This window comes from Mustela lutreola, chromosome 1 (assembly GCF_030435805.1).
Source record: "Mustela lutreola isolate mMusLut2 chromosome 1, mMusLut2.pri, whole genome shotgun sequence".
In the NCBI taxonomy this organism is placed as follows: domain Eukaryota; kingdom Metazoa; phylum Chordata; class Mammalia; order Carnivora; family Mustelidae; genus Mustela; species Mustela lutreola.
The window spans coordinates 63,709,457-63,731,473 of record NC_081290.1 but is presented as its reverse complement, the minus strand read 5'-3'; the positions used below and the strand labels follow the sequence as shown (position 1 = coordinate 63,731,473).

General features: G+C 47.4%; 1 protein-coding gene across 6 annotated transcripts in view; it reads left to right on the top strand.

Annotated features, from left to right (window-relative positions):
- Positions 1-22,017, top strand: part of EVC2 (EvC ciliary complex subunit 2) — a 117,632-nt gene that overhangs the window by 23,051 nt on the left and 72,564 nt on the right. For all 6 annotated transcript variants that reach the window (XM_059165507.1, XM_059165527.1, XM_059165497.1 and 3 more), the window contains exons 8-9: positions 7,398-7,532; positions 10,971-11,110. In XM_059165507.1, the coding sequence (XP_059021490.1) occupies positions 7,398-7,532; positions 10,971-11,110 (275 nt within the window). The remainder of the gene's footprint in view (positions 1-7,397; positions 7,533-10,970; positions 11,111-22,017) is intronic.

Here is a 22,017-nt window from a genome sequence, read left to right as displayed (position 1 = left end):
ACCCAGGTGCCCCCTAAGTGTGGTATTTTCAAGGTTTGTCTATATTGTCCTGTTTATTGGTACTTCCTTTTTATGGGTGAATCTTATTCCTTGTAGGCGTGGACCACATTTTCTTCATCTGTTCATTAGGTGGTAGGACCTCTGGGCTTTCCCCATCTTCTGCTATTGTGAATAGTGCCCCTGTGAACATTCAAGTACAGATTTTCGTTTGAACACCTGTTTTTCCGTTCTTTGCGGTATACACCCATGAGTGGATTGCTGGGTTGTATGGTAATTCTGTGTTTAATTTAGCAAGGAACCATAGGCACTGTTGTAATCCTCAGTTTATAGACGGGAAATTGCAGCTTACAGAAGGGTTCCACCCTGTGGTAGGGGTAGACCTGATAGCTGAATCCTAAGTAGAGCCTCTGTCTTTACTAGCATGTCTTACCGCTTGCCACGACCTTGGTTCACGTCCTCATCCTTTCTTCCTTAGCTCATATCTAGTTTGTCCTCCAGGCTGATGCCATGAAGTAGCCAGATTTAACTTTCTGTGATACTCATCTGACCATGTGACTTCCTGGCTTCAAACCCTGCATTGAGCACCCCACAAACCCTTAGGATGATGTCTGGAATCACTAACCTGCCCTTGAAGGTCCTTTGGGACCTGGGCTACATCTCCTCCACCTGTGTGTGCTGCTCCTGCTCCTCCCTCTGCCCGGCTTGCCCTCCTCCCCGATCATTCTCCCCCGCCCCTGGGTCACCTCATGGAAAGCTTCCTTTGTCCTTTGAGCCAGGTTAAGGGCTTCCCCTCCTCCCAGCCTCACTCCTCCAGGCTTCTCCAGCCTCACCCCATTCACACCGTGTCACTTCAGCCTGCTTACTTGTATGTTTTTCTGCAGGATTGTGAGGTCCACAGAGCAGGACCTGGATCTGTTTCCCCCTTGTCCTTCCAGCATGCAGCCCTGGGCTCACTGAATGAATTAGATGTCAAGAAAGTTCACTACATCCAAACACTGAGTCAATTCTAGTAGCCCATTTAAATAGAGAGTTTCAGCAAACACACTTACAGCAAAGCTTGGTTTCTGCACATATGAAATGGATGTAAGAATTCTGAGTTCAAAGTACTGTTTCAAAGACTAAAAAAGGAGGAAGGCCTGGCCTCTGGCAGAAGTTCAGTAAAGATATTGATGGTTAAGGGTAGTTTTAAAGAATGGATTGTGAAAACTTTTGGCCAGACACTGGGAGATTTTTTTTTTTAAGATTTTATTTATTTATTTGACAGAGAGATCACAAGTAGGCAGAGAGGTAGGCAGAGGCAGAGGGGGAAGCAGGCTCTCTGCCCAGCAGAGAGCCCGATGTGGAGCTCAGTCCCAGGACCCTGAGATCATGACCTGAGCTGAAGGTAGAGGCTTAATCCACTGAGCCACCCAGGCGCCCCGACACTGGGAGATTTTTAAAATCTGCCCTTACCAGTCAGGCTAGAAGAGTGAGCTCTCTACTCAGAATAGGAATCACAATGTCCACAGTGGTCCAAGACCCTGATGACCCAATGCAGGGCTGCTGGTAAAAGGCCAGGCTGGAGCCCAAGCCCCAGAGAGGCAGCTGTGGTATGAGGGTTACTAGCCCTGGCTGCTGGGTGTGAAACCCAGGTTCATTATTGACTAGCTCTGTGATCTTTGGCCATTTATTTAATGTCTTAGTACTTTTGTGTTCTAATTTGTAAAATATAGACTAAAGCAGTGCCGAGTTATGGTATTGTGAGAATTAAATGGATTAATGCATGTAAAGCACTTGGAACCACCTTTGGTGCTTAGTGTCTGCTCAGTATGTGTCAGCTGTGATGATGAGGATGGTGATGTGATCGTGAGGATGATGGTGATAGTCATGACGGTGGTGATTGTGGTGAAGGTGATAAGGATGATAATGGTGGTAGTGATTATATGGAGCCTCCTTCTTCCCATAAAGCTACATCTTAAGATTTTACTCTCTTTTAGCCATTTCCATGGAGGAGGAAATTTGAATAACAGAGGCATTTTGGGCAGATCAGGGGAGCAAGACCTAGCTTAATTTAGCAACACGGATACTGATAAATGCAGATTGAAAGAAGAAAGAGTTATGAGTGGACCTGCCCCAAGCAGGCAGTCTCTACCTACATGCACTTATTACTTGGTATCAGAAAGTAAGGATTGCAATACAGAAGGGAGAAAGATAGCAGGATCTGGAAAAGCTTACCCTACCTTTGGCCTCTTCCTAGATAACAGTCATTCATTCCTGCCTCAGTGACAGGTCCTGTTCCCAGTGACCTGCCGCATTGCCTCTACTCTTCAAATTCTCTTGGCCACGTGCATGGCCAGAGGAAGGCTAGACTTCAGGTGGAGATTCAGAGAAGGTGGAGGTGGGAAGAGGGAGACAAGCATGGTGGCCTGACCTAGCTGACCAGCTCTTCTTCATGAAGTAGGAAAGGAGAAGACAGAGGAATCTGTTTCTACATTTTATAGTACAGTTTCTACCTTTCTACCTCCCTGCGTGTAATGCTGTTCTAGTCTTTGTTTCTGGTTCTCATCAGTCAGGCAGGTATGGGAGGTTGGGACTAAAAATGTTTTTAGAAAGCCACACAACTCCCTGGATAAAAGCAGTGTGATCTAATGGGTGGAGAACATGGACTTGGGAGTCCAGCAGGGCTAGGTCTGGTTTTTCAACTATGGACTTTGATTTTTTTTTTTTTAAAGATTTTATTTATTTATTTGACAGAGAGAAATCACAAGTAGTCGGAGAGGCAGGCAGAGAGAGAGAGAGGGAAGCAGGCTCCCTGCTGAGCAGAGAGCCCGATGCGGGCCTCGATCCCAGGACCCTGAGATCATGACCTGAGCCGAAGGCAGCGGCTTAACCCACTGAGTCACCCAGGTGCCCCGGACTTTGATTTTTTAATCTCTTTCCATCTACATTTACCTATCAATAGACTGGGGATAGTACATACCCCATAGGATTGCTGAAGGTCGAATGAGGCAAGACATGTATCATACTGTGTTAGTTTTCTGGGGCTTCCATAACAAATCATCACAAACTGGGGAGCTTAGAATAACAGAATCTTATTCTGTCACAGTTCGGAAGGTGAGAAGTCTGAAATTAGGGTATTGACAGAGATTTTCCTCTTCCTAACTTCTGATGGCTCCTGGGAATCCTTCTTTGGTTGCACCTACATCACTCCAATCTTTGCCTCCATGGTCACGTGGGTGTCCCTGTGTGTGAATCTGCCTCCACATTTCCCTGTCCTTTTAGGGAACATTCATTCAATTTAGGACCTACCCTAATCCAATATGAATTCAACTTGATTGCATTTGCAAAGACCTTATTTCCAAATATGGCCACATTTATAGGTATTGTGGGTTAAGACTTCAGCGTATCTTTTTGGAAGACACAATTAAACCCATCACATGCACCTAGTCCAGGTTAAATCTGTCTCACAGACCAACAAGACCTACCTGACCTTCAAGACAATCAAAGCCAAGTAAAGTCAGAAACAGGAGCTTCTGTCCATATATTTGAACCTGAATCAAAGAGCAATGGCCTAGGGACTAGCGTGTTTTGGGTGATGAGATGCCACTAATTCCCTGTATCTCCCCATTATTCTTGGTAAAGCTGGAAAAAAAGAAGCACTTACCTTCTGTGAAAGAGGAATCCTAAAAACAAATTGCTCATCAATATCCCCTTTGTTTTTTTTGGACACAGATCTTTTTGTTTCCTTTCCATCAATATTTTAATGTAACCTCTGTGCGGTTATTCATATTTATACAATGTGTTGTTTGTTTGTTTGTTTGTTTGTTTCTTATCTGGTAGCTATACCTATCAGGGCACAGACGGCTATTTCCAGCACAAGTGGAGAAATTGCATGTCATTTTGGTGTTAATTAAAATGTAATATTTAGAATCAAGAGGATATTCAAATATGGAAACAGAACTATTTCCCTAACTGTATTTGATAAAAGCATCTTTGAACCAAGGTTGATTAATCAATAGCCAAAAAAAGTCATATGTGCCATTGCTCTTTGGTTCAGGTTCCAATATATGGACTGAAGCTCCTGTTTCTGACTTTACTTGGCTTTGACTGTCTTGAAGGTCAGGTAGGCCTTGTTGGTCTGTGAGACAAATTTAAGCTGGACTATAGCCTGCATTGTTCTCACAGGAACCAGGCCTGCTTTTGTTGTCTTCTAGCCCCTAAGTAATACATTTAATGTTCTCATAATCTATAGCCATTCCTAATTAAACTAGTCACAGACTGGCTTCTCCAGAAGCAGATGCTGAGACAGAGTTTGGGGTATAATATGTTTACTAGTGTGCAGAAAAGAGTTAATATATCTGGCCTGAGATGGCCTGCTTGCAAGATTAGCCCTTGGCAAATGTGTGAGAACTTGGAATTCAGAATAGTTGCCATGATTCCCCAAACTGTTAAGAGTGGCTCACTGTGTTGAAGCTATCATATTACAAATATAAATAAATACAAGTAAATGTATATAAATGTGTTATAAACAATACATTTTATTCTTCAGGCCTGCTTTCATTCTGGGAGTTTGGAACTGGTACCTGCTAGGGAGAGGGTGCCTAACGGACCAGTCCTGGATCAAAGCCTTGGGCACTGAGTCTCTCATGAGCTTTGCTGTGTTGTTATACCCGTTGCTGGAGGAACTAAACAAGTCTTGTGTGATGGCCTTGGGCGAGGACTCTGGAAGCTTGCTTCTGCTTTCTTCAGGATTTAATCCTCTGTGCCTTTTCCCTGTCCTGATTTTGCTCTGTGTCTTCTCCCTGTAATAACTCAGAGCAATGAGAATGACTTTAGGCCAACCTCTGGGTCCTCCTGGTGAATCATCCAACTTGGGGTGGTTTGCCCCTCCCCCAACACAACCAGTGATCACCCATGAAGGGAAGAATGAGGAAGCAGGATTGGGCAAGAGAAGACTGTGCAAGTTGTGATCTGAGCTAACAAAGCCGCACCTGGCAGGGAACTCTGGAGCAAGCATTGCCTGTCTGAGCGTCCCTTGTCAGGCTAAATGGCTGGCCATTATGCTTCACATCAAAGAGAATAAAATAATTAGGAATAAACTTAATCAGGAGGTGAAAGTGTTGTACACTGAAAACTACAAAACCCTGCTGGGGGAAACTAAAGAAAACACAAATAAATGGAAAATCATCTTGGGCACATGGAAGGGATGAAAAGTGTTATCAAAATGTGAGGCTCTCAGTCCAGGTCTGCTTTTGAGGCCACCTTCTGGTAAAATGACTCATCGCCACCATATAGCTTCTCCATTACTGTCCCAAAGGAGTTGCCTTTGTTTACATGGCCCATAAAGGAAGACATGGCAAGAATCACTGGTGTTTAGTGAGCAAGTATTAAAAGACAGATGCTCTTTTAGTGACTTCATTCAACTTCATTCATATTCTTGTTTAATCCTCCGTACGACCTTTGGAGGGCTACTGACTCAGTTTACAAGGGAAGGAGCAGAGGCAAAGAGAGATGAACTCATCTGACCAATACTGTATAACCAATAGGCCAGAGATGGTGCCGCACCCAGAGGGTCTGGGTCCTGAGCCCAAGCTTCACCCACTCTGCTGTTTGCAGTCCCCCTTACCTGTGAACAGGAGGTGGACCTAGGTCAGACCCAGTCAGTAACCACACACCCAGTATCATCACACCAAGGGAGGAAGAACCCCGACTCACGAGCAGCAAGACTCACTCACCACCAGCTCGGCAGACAGCAAATACTCAGTAAATAATTGTTGATTAATAAATGAGCCAAGCTTTGCACTAATCTCTTTATCACTATTCTGTTTAATCTTGATTCTAGGAGGTATGTTTTTTTAAAGATTTTATTTATTTATTTATTTGACAGACAGAGATCACAAGTAGGCAGAGAGGCAGGCAGAGGTGGCGGGGGGGAGGGGAGGCAGGCTCCCTGCTGAGCAGAGAGCCTGCTGCAGGACTTGAGGCCATGACCTGAGCCAAAGGCAGAGGCTTAACCCACTGAGCTACACAGGCGCCCCTCTAGGAGGTATTTTTATCCCCATTTTACAGATGAGAGAAGTGAGGTTGCTGGAGGTCAAGTCGCTCACCCAGGGTATCACAGCTGTTATGACAGAGGTGGCATTTCCATCCAAATCTGTAGGATTAAAAATCTAGAGCTCCTTGTTTGGATCCAAGTGTCTTTGGGAGAATTCAAGATGTTAAATCTTGTGAAACCCGGGGTGCCTGGGTGGCTCAGTGGGTTAAGCCGCTGCCTTCCGCTCAGGTCATGATCTCAGGGTCCTGGGATCGAGTCCCGCATCGGGCTCTCTGCTCAGCAGGGAGCCTGCTTCCTTCTCTCTCTCTCTGCCTGCCTCTCAGTGTACTTGTAATTTCTCTCTGTCAAAAAAAAAAAAAAAAAAAAAATCTTAAAAAAAAAAAAATCTTGTGAAACCCTTAACCTAGCCATTCTGTGTGTTCCTCAGACAAACAGCTCAGCAGCTCAGAACTAGGAAAAGCCACTCCCGATGAGGCCCTATGCCCAGGTCTAGTGAATCAGAAGTTCAGAGTGGGGCACAGGGACGCATGTTTCCACAAGTCCTCCTGGTTCAGATGCATGTGTCAGTGTGAGCGCAGTCCTGCATCTGACCCATACGGAGTGCTTGTCAGATGCCAGAGGCTCCTGTGGTCTCGAACCGGAGGCGGTGGTGGAGGGAGGAGCTGAAGGCACAACCTCTAGGACTCAGTCAGCTTCTCACAGCTGTCCGATGCCCACTGCTCCCAGCCTGTCAGGGATGCACGTTTGTCCCAGGCTCTCGTGGGCCAGAACCCAGGGGTGCCTCTGAGGCATGAGAGAGGGCTGGGCGTGTTAAGGCAAGCTGACGGGTCGCTTGGCAGCCAACCGCCTCTGACTGTGGGAGGCTCCCCTGCCTCGTGCCTCCTCCAGCATGGACCTGAAGGCCAGCATGGGCCGCGGGTTGCCTCTGCAGTGCTCTTGGGAAGGGGGAGCACATGGTGTGGGGAGAAGGAAAGAACACTACAGATTCTGACCCTGACTCGAAACAGCTCATGGGTCCCTAGTGCGCATTAAGTTTGTTACAGATGGATTCCAAAACGTAGTGTTCTGGGGTGCCTGCGTCTGCCAAGCTCGGGGTGGATGGTCCACCATGCTGGGCTCCTGGGCAGTGATTGTCCTGCTCGGTGCTCCAGACGCACTGCGTGGAAGCCACGCTATAGGGAAACAGACTCTGAGAAGTCCAGCGATGGTATCAGGGCGAGACAGTCTCAGCCAGTGGGATGAGCCCGGTCCAAAGCCAGGCCAGTCTCTCTGCTGCTTCTGCTGTAACTCTTCCTTAGGACCTGACTGAAAGATGTGAAGCGTGACTACAGACAAGTACCCCTCTCCCTCTCTCATCCCCTAGGTCGTCCCAAACCATGGCCTTCATGCGGCAGGATTCTTCGCAGCCTCCATTGTCTCCTTTGTGCTGACCTGGGTCACGCTTTTCTTCACGGCTCGATATCAGTGTTTGAAGGGAAGCCTGCTCACCAGACATGGGGTGAGTCTCCATGTGCGTTGTGTTCCTGGAATGTAGTTGGGTTGACAGCAGACGTGAGGCTGACATTTGTCCTCCAGTTCAGTGGGTCTCAGCCTTGGATGAATGTCCCAATCCCTGGGGAAATGACACATGCTCATCTCCAGGCTTAACCCGCAGAGAGTCTGACTGGATGGCCCCAGGGTGTGCCCTTATCATTAGTCATTTTTAAAGCTCCCTGGAGGATTCCAGAAGGTGGCCAGGGTTGAGTGTCCCTGCAGTCTGACTGAATCCCTGAGCACTGTCGGTGTTGCCAACTCTGCATGCATGCCACGCTAATTCAGGTCCTGGTCCACACTCCCTGCTGAAAGATCTTTGGCTTACTTTGTCCTCATGGGGAGACCAGGTCCTTCAGCCTGGCTTGGGAAGCCCCCTTGGCCGGCTTCTGCCAACCTCTGCTACCACTGTCTACTTCTTACCTCAGGCCCAGTCAACCCAGTGACTCAGCATTCCCTGAGAGCATGAGCTCACCACACTCACACCGGAGGCTTTTTTGATCCTCTCTGCCCTTCAGTGAGCATAGTTCTGGCTGGGCTGGGAGCCGTCTCTCTCTCGGTTCCTGTGCTAGCTTCTGTAGACCCCACATAGTACACCTCTTAATTTCTTGGGCTCATCTGTGAATGTCTTAATCTCTCTATTCCTGTTTTGGTTTGGGTTCCCACGGAAGCACATCCTAGGCCCAGAGTCCAAATGCAAGTAGTTTATATGGGGACTGATCCCAGGAAGTATTTGTGTGGGGTCAGGAGGTGAGGCAGGAAGGGAAGGCAGCTGGTCATGTTACCACTCTGGGCCCCTGGAGCTTCACCTTGCCCAGGTACTCAGCGGAGAGTAGGAAAATAGCCTCAGAGTCATCCCACCTAAGGAGGGAAGGAGCTGGGATATATATCATACACCACTGGTCATCGGTCAAGGACATGGGGGCGATGGAGCTGTTAGAAGGTGGGGGAGGAAGGACTGTTCTCCCCACTGAGAAGACACTTGGAGACCAGAGAACGAAGCAGGCAACTCCATACCATTTACACAGACTTTTATTTAGGATAACTTAGGTGATAAGGTTGGGGTTGATCTAGATGCTCTGCAGCTAGCCTCACAAAGTCCAGGCCTTAGTCCACAGATTGTATAGAGTGAGGGGTGGTGCAGAGGGCATTTTAGTGAGAGCAGAGGACCCACTTCCTCCAAGGGTTTGCATGCACCTAATTGACAGCTACCCTTTCATTAGATCTCAAGGCACCGTCTGTGCTTCAGGAGTGGGAGAGATCATGCTATCTTTAACAAATTTACAGAGTGCCTAAACAAGCCTCCCCCTTCCAACATTGGTGGGCATTTCCAAGGTATGTATCTTCATCTCCGAGGGCCCCGGAACACATAGCTTGAAGAGAGAACATGAACAAGATGGAGGGCCACCGAGGGAGTCAGTATTGTCAGAATTCCCACAGGGGCCCGGACAAAGGGTGACGTTATTTCCCTGGCATGGGCTTCGAAGGCCAGCACAAGCCTTTAGGGAAAGGAGCGTAGGTATTGGCTGATGGATCTTTGGCTAGTGGACACTGAAACAGCAAGGGGGAGGGGACATGGGTAGAAAACAGATTGTATCTGCCACCTTCCCACTGTGTGGTATGGAGCCTGGTGCTTGGAGGGCGCTGAATAAGTGTGTGAGGAAATGAACGAGCCCTCAGCCCAACAGTGGATGGACAGAGGGGAAGGAAATCAGGACAGCAGTTCATAGAGTGAGATGGGCTGCCACCAGAAGACACTGTGGGAAGTAAGCATCCATGACAGTTTGTTGGTGCCTCCAGGGTTGGGAGGGCTGGAGCTGCTGCAACTCATTGTCACCCAGGGGCCCAGCACCTTGAAGGGAGCATCTGCCATCTCTCCCCCCTCATTTGTATTGAGGAACCTGAGGCCCATGAATTTAAACACTTGCTTCAGGCAGCGAAGGATAGGCTGGATCTGGCTTCTGGGGGCCATGTCTGGAGGCTGGAGGTCCTGTCACCATTGTTCACTTGGTGTCTGCTTCCCAGAGGAGAGGATGGTCATTTCAAAGTGAGATCGGTCCACAGTGTCTGTAGCAGGCAAGAGGGGGGAGGAGAAAAAGGACCCCTTTCATTAGACCTTGGGCTTGTCTCCCAAAGCCATTATCCATCACAGAAGAACAAAACTTCCCCACTGCTTTGATGAAGGAGCAGGAATCATTTTCTGGAGATGAAAGGCTGATCGTTACACCTGTAGAGAGAAAAGAAAAGCGTTGATTCAAGGGTCTGAAGACCCTTGAAGTTCACAGAATGAACTTTTTTCACATTTTTCTTTATTTTTGGAAACCCGAGGCAACCAGTGAGACAGTGTGCTATAAAACACAAGACAGACTTCTTCACCCCTTCTAGCCTTCTTCACTCCTTCTACCCTAGGAGTTAGACCGATTTGGGACCAGATACCAACCCTGACTCTTCATGAGCTGTGTGGATGCACATGTTATTTTACTCCTCTGAGTTATGGTTTCTTATATGTAATGTGGGGCAATAACACTTATTTTGTTGGGACAGTTTTGTGATAATAACATATAAAAGCCACAGGGACAAAAATTCTTAAATATTAACTAATTATCAACCATTTTGCAGAATCAACAATAAGGACAAAACAGATAGAGCTATCCAATCGTTGGGTCAGGCTTAATTATCTCCCATGTCACTTTCATTTGACAATTCTATATTCTGATTAGAAACCAGCCACATGCATGAAGTTGAAGTCCATCTGCCAACTAGAATTTCTGTCTGTGTGATGATTATGGTGGTGGTGCTGCTGATGGTAATGATGATGGTGGTGTTGGTGGTGATGATGTTGCTGGGGATGATGATGATGGTGGTGATGATGATGATGATGGGGTGGTGGTGATAGTGGTGATGGTGATGATGATCGTGTGATGAGATGATGGTGATGATGGTGACTGGTGATGAAGATGGTGATGGTGGTGATGATGGTGATGGTGTTGGTGGTGATGGTGGCGATGATGTTGATAGTGATGAGGATGTTGATGGTGATGATGTTGATGGCTGATGATGGTCATGATGTTGGTGATGATATGATGGTGATGATGGTGACAGTGGTGGTGGTGAAGGTGATGATGGTGAAATACTTTATAGGTCTTTACAGGTTGCAACAAAGGTCTTTCCATCCATTGTTTTGTTAATATACACAATATCCCCATGCAGGGCTACTAGAACTAAAATCCCCCCCTTTTTTTTATGAGAAAGTAGAGGCCCAGGGAAATACAGTGTCTTACCTGAGTTTACCCTGCTCACAAGTGGGGCCAGCAACGTATTCTGACTCCTGCCTTCCCTCATAACTTTCTCAGCACATGACATTCACAAGAAGGCCCTCTCAATTGTTTCTGAAATTTCTCTGCAGGTTCAGCATCATGAGAGCAAGCTGGAGCACTCGCAGTTCACCTCCCCCGATGATGTCAATGAGGACCTTGCTCTCAATGACCAAATGATTGACATTCTGTCTTCAGAGGACCCCGGGAGCATGCTTCAAGCTTTAGAAGAGTAAGAATTCTTAACCGCCCTGTACTTGCTTGGATATGATAAATGCTTTAGCTGCACTAGCCTGAAAGCAAACACTGAGTACATTTCATGAATTAATTAATTAATTAATTATTCAGTTAATCATTCGTTTGTTACTCACTAGTCATCATGGAACTACTGCTATGCTTAGTATTTGGGAAAAGGGATGAATAAGACATGGTTCGTGCTATAAGCTAATGGGGAAGACAGACACATAAACAGAAGGGATCAAAACAGTTTGATGAACACCATGCTAAAAAAGGAAATCAAGGGGCGCCTGGGTGGCTCAGTGGATTAAAGCCTCTGCCTTTGGCTCGGGTCATGATCCCAGGGTCCTGGGATCAAGCCCCACGTCGGGCTCTCTGCTCCGCAAGGAGCCTGCTTCCTCCCCTCTCTCTCTGCCTGCCTCTCTGCCTACTTGTGATTTATCTCTCTCTGTCAAATAAATAAAATCTTGAAAAAAAAAAAAAAAGGAAATCAAGACTAGCTGAGCCGAGAAGAGGAACTAATTACCTCTGAGAGGGTCAAACAAATGCTTCCCAGAGGAGGTTATATTTTAACTAGTTCTTGAAGCATGGCTGTAGGCTTTCCAAGTGGGTTAAGAGAAGAAAGACTTCAGGCAGAGGGAAGAAAGGACGGATGAAAGAATAGGGGATGAGCAAGATGCATTTGGTGAAGCAAAGTAGCTCAGTACGACTGATGTGTGAATTGGGGTATTGAATACAGAGAAATAAAGGAAGAGGCAGCTGGAGAGAGAGAGAGGCCAGGCCAGGCAGTGTGTTTGCTGAACTGAATTCTGTTCTTTTTTATGTATTTAACAAAAACTTACAGCGTCTCGCCTGTGTACAGCAGAACCTAGAGCTGGACACAGTTTTGAACACTGCATGGATACGAACTCAACCCTATTAGCCTCCCTATGGAGCAGGTGTTGCTCTTCTTACCATCTCAAGGATGGGGGATTGAGAGAGTCTGCGGAGCTTGCCCCAGGGTGCATGCTAGTAAACGAGAGAGCTAGGGCTTCAGGTCTTTTAAGGGCTGGCCTGTTTCTGGCTCATCTTTACTCTTAAGTCACCTGTACCAACCAAAGTGTCTTCATCAGGGTGACCTCTTCTTGGAGTCCCTGGACTTGAGTTTCTGTCTCTTCAGTTCTACAGATCTGTTAAGGATTCTGCAGAGTTTATCTGCTCTTGGGCTGCTGCTTCTGGTATTTGGAGGGTGCCCTTTGAAACGAGGTGACCCCAGATGTGGGGGTACCTACCTCTCTGAATTTCTTAGTTCTGCTAGGTCTTGGCCTCGTCTTTTATTACTCCTTCTTAGTTCTCAGATGGTCTCAACCTGATTGTTTTTGGTCAGCTTTTCTAATTATTTTTAATGGGATAGTTTGTCCAGATTACCTGGATCACTCTTAGTAAGAACAGAACCTGTCTTTGTGTAAGCCACATTCTAGATGATGAACAGCCACAGTCCCTGCCATGGGGAGAGCCTGTGAGAGAGACGGAGGGAAACAAGCAAAGCCCAACATAGCACAGAGCTCCTTGGAGTTAGATCGGATTTACGTCGGGCTGTGCCACCATGTACCCTGGGTCAAGTTACTTAAATAGAAGTTCTGGGTAAGACGGGCTAGGTTGTGGAGGGTTCTGGTTGTCAGGCTCACAGTAGGCACTGGAGACCCAGGGAGTGGCCTGTTAATATGGGCAGGTCATGTTCCAAAGGCCACTCTGAATACAAAAGGAGAATGGCTTAGAAGGTTAAATCCAGACTTTTGTAGGCGATGTGGATGTATAATGAGGGCAGGAGCCGTAGGTTGGGTGAAGAGAGGGATACAAAGGAAGAGCTTATAGAACTTGGTCACTGGTGGTCATGTGGCTGAGTAGGTCTGCATAGGGGTGTGTAGTTTGCCCACTGAAGGGGAGGGAAAAACTCAGGAAGCCTCCCTAGAGTTCTGGGTTCTATTTGCTTGTTTGTTTGAGTGGGAGAGGAGGGGGCATCAGTTTTACTGCTTGGTAGATCTCTGGGTCTTGTGCTTGTAGAATGCCCACAGAGAGGCGTATGAGAGGGGTAAGCCTTCACAAGGGAAGTGCGATGCTCAGGCTGGGCCACGATCTTTGGAAGATCCATTTTTACCAAAAACACCATCTGAACATGTAGAATTCTTACTGGTTTTATCATGCTTTTATTTTTCCTTTCTTTGTTTCCTGCTATATTGATGACGATTAGCAACGGGACCCCGTGGGAACCCCTCAAACTGGATTCCATTTACGACAAGCTTCTTCTGATCCTAGATTCGGGATGCATATCTTTACCTGTGCACTTCCCCCTGGGAACTAATTGCTGTCAATTTGGAGTCATCATGATGCTGATAAGCTGTATTGACTTAAGTTTTTATACAATACCTTGTATTAGTGCAGTGTTTAAAAATGCAGTCTCTTTTCCACACGTTGATTTGGTCCCCATGCTAATGCTCTTTGGGAAGGCATCTTATTTTGCCTCTATTTGAACTAGTTTCGCCAGTTGAAGGATCTGGTGCTCTTCTTGGTAACGAGCTGTATTCAGAGTCACTTATGTAGTAAGTGACAGGTTAGGACTGGAGCTTTCTCGATGGAATCTCGGCCACGTTATGTTTCACAGATACTCTCTGAGCCCCAGTTTCTTCATTTCTGACTGGGGAAATCATAAGTGCGGGGGATTGCTGCTAAGTTTAATGATATAACAGGGACTTGGTGGCTGAGTCCTCTCTGGGTTTTGCCTCGGAGCTGGGGCCTGACTTGAAGGGGGATGAGCAGGTGGTAAAGAGATGCCTTTAAGTAGATCAGCCCCTCTTGGATTTGGAGTCCTTCCCTTGGAGTCCTTCTCAAGAGCAGTGCAAACAGCAACTGAAAATGGGAGAGCTTGGGAGCAAGGTAGAGTAGCTCTGGTCCTATTTCCCGGGAGTCTGGAATCAGTGACCCTTATTCATCAATTTCTGGGTCCAGAGTTGTACAGCTTGGCTAACTGAGCTTTGTGTCGCCATTCACGTGTGGTCCTTCATTTTAGCTTAATTCTCTAATCAGAATGCCGAGGGCGACCAATTAAAATTTGCCACACTACCCAAGAGGGAGGAGGAAGGATTAGATGGGCAGTGGGGAGAAAGGTGGCTGGTTACTGGCGGAGGTTCTTAAATGTCTCCTATTACATTAAATGGTAGAAGCATGTGATTAGCGAAATATTTCCTAGATAGAAGTCTGTTTTCTTCCAAAACATGGAGATAAAAAGTGGACTCAAATGATTTGGATTGTGTGATCAGCTCCTAGATATTTAATTTGCAAGTAGGTCATATACTACAACCTCTGGCCAGAGGAATTAGGGCTGTGATCAGCATACACATGTATGTAATGCATGTGTTTATTAATAAACAATAGTACTTAAGGTTGAGGGTCCATATCTGGGCTCTCTACTCTGTTCCATTGGTCTGTGTGTCTGTTTTTGTGCCAGTACCATGCTGTTGTGGTGATCACAGCTTTGTAATAAAGCTTGACATCAGGCAATGTGATGCTTCCAGCTCTGTTTTTCTTTTTCAACATTTCCTTGGCAATTTGGGATCTTTTTTGGTTCCATACAAATTTTAGGATTGTTTGTTCTAGCACTTTGAAAAATGATGCTGGTGTTTTGATTGGGATGGCATTGAACATACAGATTGCTCTAGGCAGTATAGACATTTTAACAATATTAATTCTTCCGGTCCATGAGCATGGAATGTTTTTCCATCTTTTTTGTGTCTTCTTCTATTTCTTTCATGAGTGTTCTGTAGTTCCTCGAGTATAGATCCTTTACCTCTTTGGTTAGGTTTATTCCCAGGTATCTTATGGTCCTTGGTGCTATTGTAAATGGAATCAAATCTCTAATTTCCCTTTCTGTATTTTCATTGTTAGTGTATAAGAAAGTAACTGATTTTTGTATCTTGCCACATTACTGAATTGCTGCATGAGTTCTAGTAATTTGGGGGTGGAGTCTTTTGGGTTTTCCACGTAAAGTATCATGTCATTTGCGAAGAAAGAGTGTTTGACTTCTTCTTTGCCAATTTGAATACATTTTATTTCTCTTTGTTGTCTGATTACTGTTGCTAGGATGTCTAGTACTGTGTTGAACAATAGTGGCAAGAGTGGGCATTCTTGTCGTGTTCCTCATCTTAATGGGAAGGCTGTCATCTTTTTCCCATTGAGGATGATATTCATTGTGGGTTTTTCATAGATGGGTTTTATGAAATTGGGGAATGTTCCCTCTGTCCCTACACTCTGAAGAGTTTTAATCAGGAACAGATGCTGTATCTTGTCAAATGCTTTTTCTGCATCAATTGAGAGGACCATGTGGTTTTTCTCTCTTCTGTTACTGATTTGCAAATGTTGAACCATGCTTGCATCCCAGGGATCAATCCCACCTGATCATGGTGGATAATTTTTTTAATGTACTGTTGGATCCTATTAGCTAGGATCTCATAGCAGCAATGTCCATTATAGCCAAACTGTAGAAAGAGCCGAGATACCCCCTCAACATATGAATGGATAAAGAAGATACTGTCCAGCAGAGAAAGTCAACTATCATATGATCTCCCTGATATGAGGAAGTGGTGACGCAACATGGGGGCTTAAGTGGGTAGGAGAAGAATCAATGAAACAAGATGGGAATGGGAGGGAGACAAACCACAAGTGACTCTTAATCTCACAAAACAAACTGAGGGTTGCTGGGGGGAGGGGGTTTGGGAGAAGGGGGTGGGATTATGGACATTGGGGAGGCTATGTGCTTTGGTGAGTGCTGTGAAGTATGTAAACCTGGTGATTCACAGACCTGTACCCCTGGGGATAAAAATATATGTTTATAAAAAATAAAAAATTAAAAAAAAAAAAGAAGATACGGTCCATATACAATGGAATATTACTCAGCAATCAGAAAGGATGAATGCCCAACTTTTTGCATCAACATGAATGGTCCTGGGGGAGATTATGCTGAGTGAAATAAGTCAAGCAGAGAGAATCAGTTATCAGATGGTTTCACTTACTTGTGGAGCATAAGGAATAACATGGAGGACATTAGGAGAAGGAAAGGAAAAATGAATTAGGGTAAATCAGAGGAGGAGAAGAACCATGAGATACTATGAACTCTGAGAAACAAACTGAGGGTTTTAGAAGGAAGAGGGGTGGAGGGATGGGTGAGCCTGATGATGGGTATTAAGGAGGGCACAGATTGCATGGAGCACTGGGTGTTATACGTAAACAATGAATCATGGAACACTCCATCAAAATCTAATTATATACTGTATGGCGATTAACATATTATAATAAAAATAAGTAAATAAATAAACAATAGTGCACATGATAGTAACAGTGTGTAACAGAAATGGTAGCAGTACCATATACAAAGTTATTAATTATCCTGTTTTTGTCGTTGGTTCAAGAAGTGATGGCCTGTGAGGAGCATAGGCTTCCCTGAGCCCCATATTCTCTGAAATGAACAGTGCTGCTCCTGGTATGTGAATACCGCGAGGACCTTGAGGTTACCAAGATTTTATTCTTGTAAATCACCTAGGAGCTCTAGAATTTTATGTTCATTTCTCCTTGGGCACCAGATTTGTTTGGCTCGAAGAGCGTTTGGCATTGATTGTCAAGCATGACCTGAAGAGTGCTCACTGGAGAGCTGCATTTGTCCCGTCCCCCTCCCCCGGTCCTCCTCCCCCCGCACCTCCCCCACCCCCTCCTCTTCTCCGCCACCACATCCCAATATTCAGTATTTATCAAACGCCCATTCTGTTTCACACTCCGTGGTTGAATGCTCATTTTAGGGACCTGGTGGGGTTTTTGTTTTGTTTTTTTAATCATAGCATTGTCAGTTACTTTCCATCTTGACTTATAGTCAGGCTTTAGGAGCTCCCAGAAAGAAAATGTCACTCAGAATGTCAGGGGCTTAGGATGCATGGGAATCTGTGATTGTCTCCGCACTAAAAACAGCTTTTTTCTCTAGTGAATTATTTATCCCATTTGTATTTCTTATGTGAAGCTTAGCTAGGCTTCTAAATGTGTCATTAGATGTCTGGATTGCCGCCTTGTTGCTCAGACCCATCAGAGCCCTAACCTTGCTCTCTCTTGCTGATTTATCTTTGACAAAGAGCATCTCCTTGGTCTGTGTGGTTGTTTATCTTTGACATCATTTCTTCATGGTCCATCTCTCACAGAGAGGATCTGAGGGAGAGGTCTTTCCTTTGGTTTGTGTCAGGCTCCTAGACGGTTGTCCTAATGGAGGCCGCTCAGCCCCAGGCATGCGGAGGCCAGAGGGAGGAGGAACAGGGCACTATTGGCAGCTTTGGAAGGTTCGAGAAGCGTGAAGAGCTCACAGTGTCAGCTCTGGAAGCTTCTAGAAGTGTGGAGAGCCCACAGTATCTTAGCTCCGGCCTTAGCCTGGCACTGACCACTGCCAGGCACCTCTTGCCCATGACCTTAGGTAATTCTCACAGCGGCTCTGGAAAGGAAGCTGAGGTTCAGAAAGGTTGATTGGTTATGCCTAAGGTCGCACAAGCGGTAATGAGTTTGGGCCCAGGACTGTGTGTTTTCAGATCTGTGTGCTTTCAGATTTGTTGTATTGACAAAACAGCTTTTAAAAAAAATATTACACTTAGATTTTTCCAAGAGAGGCAAAGGAAAAGAAAAGAAAGAAAGGAAAGGAAGAGAAGAAAGTCCAGGTGAGTGTTTATTTCCTGTTATTTAAAGGAAGCTCATCGCTGTCTTTTGATGCCGCCAACATCCCCTTCTAAGCTGTCTCCGAATTATGGTTCGGACAGAGGCAGCGTTCAGTGAGTATTGGTTGAATCAAGGCTTTTAGATCACGTAGTGAATGGTTTGTGTGTGCCAGCTATGTGGTATTGTTTTTTCTGTTTTCTTTTTTTTTTTTTTTTTTACAACTATGCCCTTTTTATTTTATATTTTATTTTATATTAACACTGAGGAGATATAATCTTGTTTCTCATTTCTGGAACTTAAACAGGAAATTAACTGCAGGGAAATTAAGCAACTCGCCCAAAGTTTCTGTGGTTCCTTTGCCCTTTCTGGGTTGTTCACTCCTGTGTGCAGTCACTGGGAGGCCCTGGCTGGATGCTGGTGTGGCATCAGGTGTGGGTTGTCACGGGAAACACAGGGGCAGAGCACAAAGACGCGCACAGCTAACCCTGCAGTTCCACAGCGTGTCGGGGCTTTCAAGGGGAAGGGGCTCTGTTAAAGAAAGGCGGGGTTTCACTTTTGCCTGGGGGCTCCAGGAGGACCCCCTAAGTGGAGGGTCGGGGGAACCAAGACCCGAGTGATTGAGCATCCTTTAGGGGCCAAATGGATGGAGAACAGGAAGCGACATAGGTGGGCCCTTGAGGGTCTAGGAGGTGATGAGGCCAGCATGGCAGGGGCACAAGGAAGTGGGCTATAGGGTCACACCGAGCCAGCACAAGTATGTCCCAGAGCAGCTTCCCCCGTAAGCCTGATGGAGAGTCACCAGCAGGTGCGTTCGAAGCTGTAGGGTTAACTTGACAGCTAAGGTGTGAGAAGGTGCGGCGTTGCTCACACCAGATGTAAGCACAGTGCATTCCCAGGTGTGACACGGCTTCACGGGCAGCCCAGAGTCCATCCCAGGGAGTCCGGCCGTGGACAGCAGAGCGGCTGTTTCCATCGGCCATCACCAGCTCCCTTGGCCGTGGTCTGGTTGGGCTCCACAGGGGCCCCTCACTCAGGGCCCGTTTCCCAGGAGGACCCCCAGGCTGTAGCTCTGTGTGATGTCCCTCCCAAGGGCTACATGGGGGCCTGTGGAATCCAGGGACAGATGAGGGAGGATGAGTGGCACCTACTGACAGCTTGGAAGTGGTCTTTGTGGGAGAAGAGCCGTCAGCTCGTGGCCGTGCTGCTTCCTAAGACAAGGGAAGAGGGAGGATTGAGTTTTGATGACGGATCCAGAGGTGCATCTGGGCTGGGCGAGTTGAAGATGCCTAGAGACGCCAGATGGACATGTCTGTTCAGACACAGGCCTGGGGCTGGGAGTGGCAGGATGGGGACCCCAGAGGGAGCCCCTGGAGAGTGGCATCGAGGGGAGGGAAGCGAGACGGTGCCCTCTGGAACTGCAGCCTTTACATTGTCAGAAAGGTAACAGGAAACCAGGACAGTGAGAGCAGGAAAGCCAAGAGAAAAGGGATCCCAGAAGAAGGGGTGAACAGCTGTGTCTGGTATTGCCTTCAGTTCAGTCAGGTGAAGACTGGAAGGTGTCCTGTTTTTGCTGCCGGGACATGGCTGAAGGCCAGAGCAGTTTTGGGGAGCACGGGGCAAATGCAGTGGCTACCATCACCACTGTGACTCACCCACTCTGCTGTGCAGGGGAGCAGCATACTAAGGGAGCCCAGGGCTAGGAGAAGGACATTTAGGGTGATGCCAGAGGCTCTGAGCATTCTGCGGGGGATGGTCTGCAGATGGGGGGAGGCTGAGAGTTTGAGGGGAGAGCAGGGACAGTTGCAGGGAAGAGGGTACTGAGAAGGTGAACCAGTGCTTCTGTGTCGGCACAGGGGAGGGCCTGGGACCTCCGGGAAGAAAGGTCCAGAGAACACAGAGATGTGTGCAGGGGTGTGGATGGGAGGTGTGAACAAGGCACGTATCTGTGTGATGCTTCTCAGGGTCGTACAGGTGAGGACATTGGGAAGAAGAGGGGAGGACTGTGGGAAGGTATGGCACAGTCCTGAAGAGTGGGGAGGTGGCTTACTAGCAGAAGCCAGAGAGTTACTGTGCAGGTAGCAGTCCCAGCCCAGCCCTGATGAGGGATTTGCTCCTGCAGGGATCCAGGGGGAGGTGCAGAGGCTGCCAAAGGCGGGGGGGGGGGGGGGGGGGATGGGGGGGGCGGGAGTGGAGCCCAGGAGTGAGAGATCAGGTTGAGAAGCAAGACCTTCTGGTGTGAGTCTTAGCAGGGGCACTTACTGTCAGGTGACTCTGGGTGTCTTATTTATTAAGGGGGGGCTAGCTGTGGCTGCCCGCTAGGCTGCTAGGACAGAAGCTGGCCCCAGGCTCTCTGTTTTAGGGGAGCAGGAGACGGACGAGAGGTGTTTCCTATGGCTGCTCTAACAAGTGACCACACACTTGGGGGCTCCAGAGAACAGAGCTTCTTCTGTCATGGGGCTGGAGGCCAGAGGCCCAAAGTCAGTTTGACTAGGCTGAGGTCAAGGTGTTGGCCTGCTGCCTCCCTTCAGATGCTCTGGGGTGGAGTCTGCTGGGTGAGGCAGAAACCCCATCCACAGAGCTGTGCCCCGCTGCCCAGTTCCCACGAGGTGCCGGGTTCCTGCCAGCGGCTGACAAGCCAAAACAGGATTTTTTTTATGGGGGACAGAACAGGGACTGCGGTGGAGCAGAGCGGCTGTAATGCACATCTGGTTTCCATGGCAACCCGTATGGTCTGCAAGGTGAGGGTTTGGGAGAAGATGCTTTCCTCCTTCCAGCAGGTGCTTTCTGAGTCCCCGCTGAGTGCCTAGCACTGTGGTAGGCGAGGTGCGGGAGAGGAAGCTGAGAAAAGCAAGCAGCCCCAAGATGCCCTCCGTCTACCGGGGAAACGGGTCACAGATGGATAAATATAGCACCATGAGATTGTGCAAGCTGGAATAGCCTCGAAAGCCCCTATGCACAAGTGGTTTACGCCTGGTCTGGTGAGACTTTGCCTGGCACAATGTGATGTTCTCCCTGACTTAGCATCCCACCTAATCCACACCACCCCATCCAGGCCACAAGGCTCATGCCTCCTCTTAGGGGTTTCTTAGAGATAAAAGGAATCACCTCAACTGTTGGAGTATCTGAGGGGGTCCGAAAAGAGCTCCCATCTCTCCTCAACCTGGAGTCCTAAGCCAGTTGGGCAATAAGACATACATCAGGCAGGAGCGCCTGGGTAGCTTAGGGGGTTAAAGCCTCTACCTTTGGCTCAGGTCATGATCCCAGGGTCCTCGGATTGAGCCTGAGCTTTCTGCTCAGCAGGGAGCCTGCTTCCTCATCTCTCTCTGCCTGCCTTTCTGCCTACTTGAGATCTCTGTCTGTCAAATAAATAAATAAAATCTTAAAAAAAAAAAAAAAAAGACATACATCAGGCATGTTCTCCAACCTGGCCAAAAGAATAAATCAACCATCACTTTCATCTACACTGAAAAGCTAGGTCGAAGGATGTGGCTTTATGTGCAGGCATTGTGAGCCCTGCAGTGAGACACTGCTTGCCTCTCAATAAAGCCTACTTCAGGGATCGCCTGCTCCAGGACACCAGGTGCTGTGGCTGCTCATGCCGCCTGCCAGCCCCTGTCCCCGCTTCAGTTCCTTCACAGAGCTCCTCCACACGAAGGGGCCCCAGGAAAAGGGAGAAGGGCATGGCCCCTCACCGGCCCTGGCCATTTTGATTCACCAGTCCCCACCCAATGGATCCTTGTCACAAATGGATCCTGTCCACACAGGCAGGCAGGAGAACAGCTGACTTTTCTGGGGATTGCGGTGCTCCTAGAAGATGTTTCGGGTCCTGCCCTGGGCCCACCACCTTGACCTTCCTCTATGTAGTTGGTCTGGCACCAGCCCCAAAGAGCAGCCCAGAGAGAGGCTGTCGGAAGCTACCCAGAAACTGCCTGTGCCCCAGGGAAGAGCATGCACATACCCCCCGAATCTGATTAATGCCCACTTTTCTTTTTTCTGTCGCTTAGCCAATTTTTTGAGTAGTAAATAATGAACGAGACAAAGAATTAGAGTGGCTCAAAAGACCATAACCGTGAAAATCAAATTGTTTTCTCATCCCTGCACTGAAGGCAATTTGTTCCCCGTGCCAGGCATGGATCCTGTGGAGATCGTCCATGGCTCTGATTGTTTTAAATTATTTACTTAAAC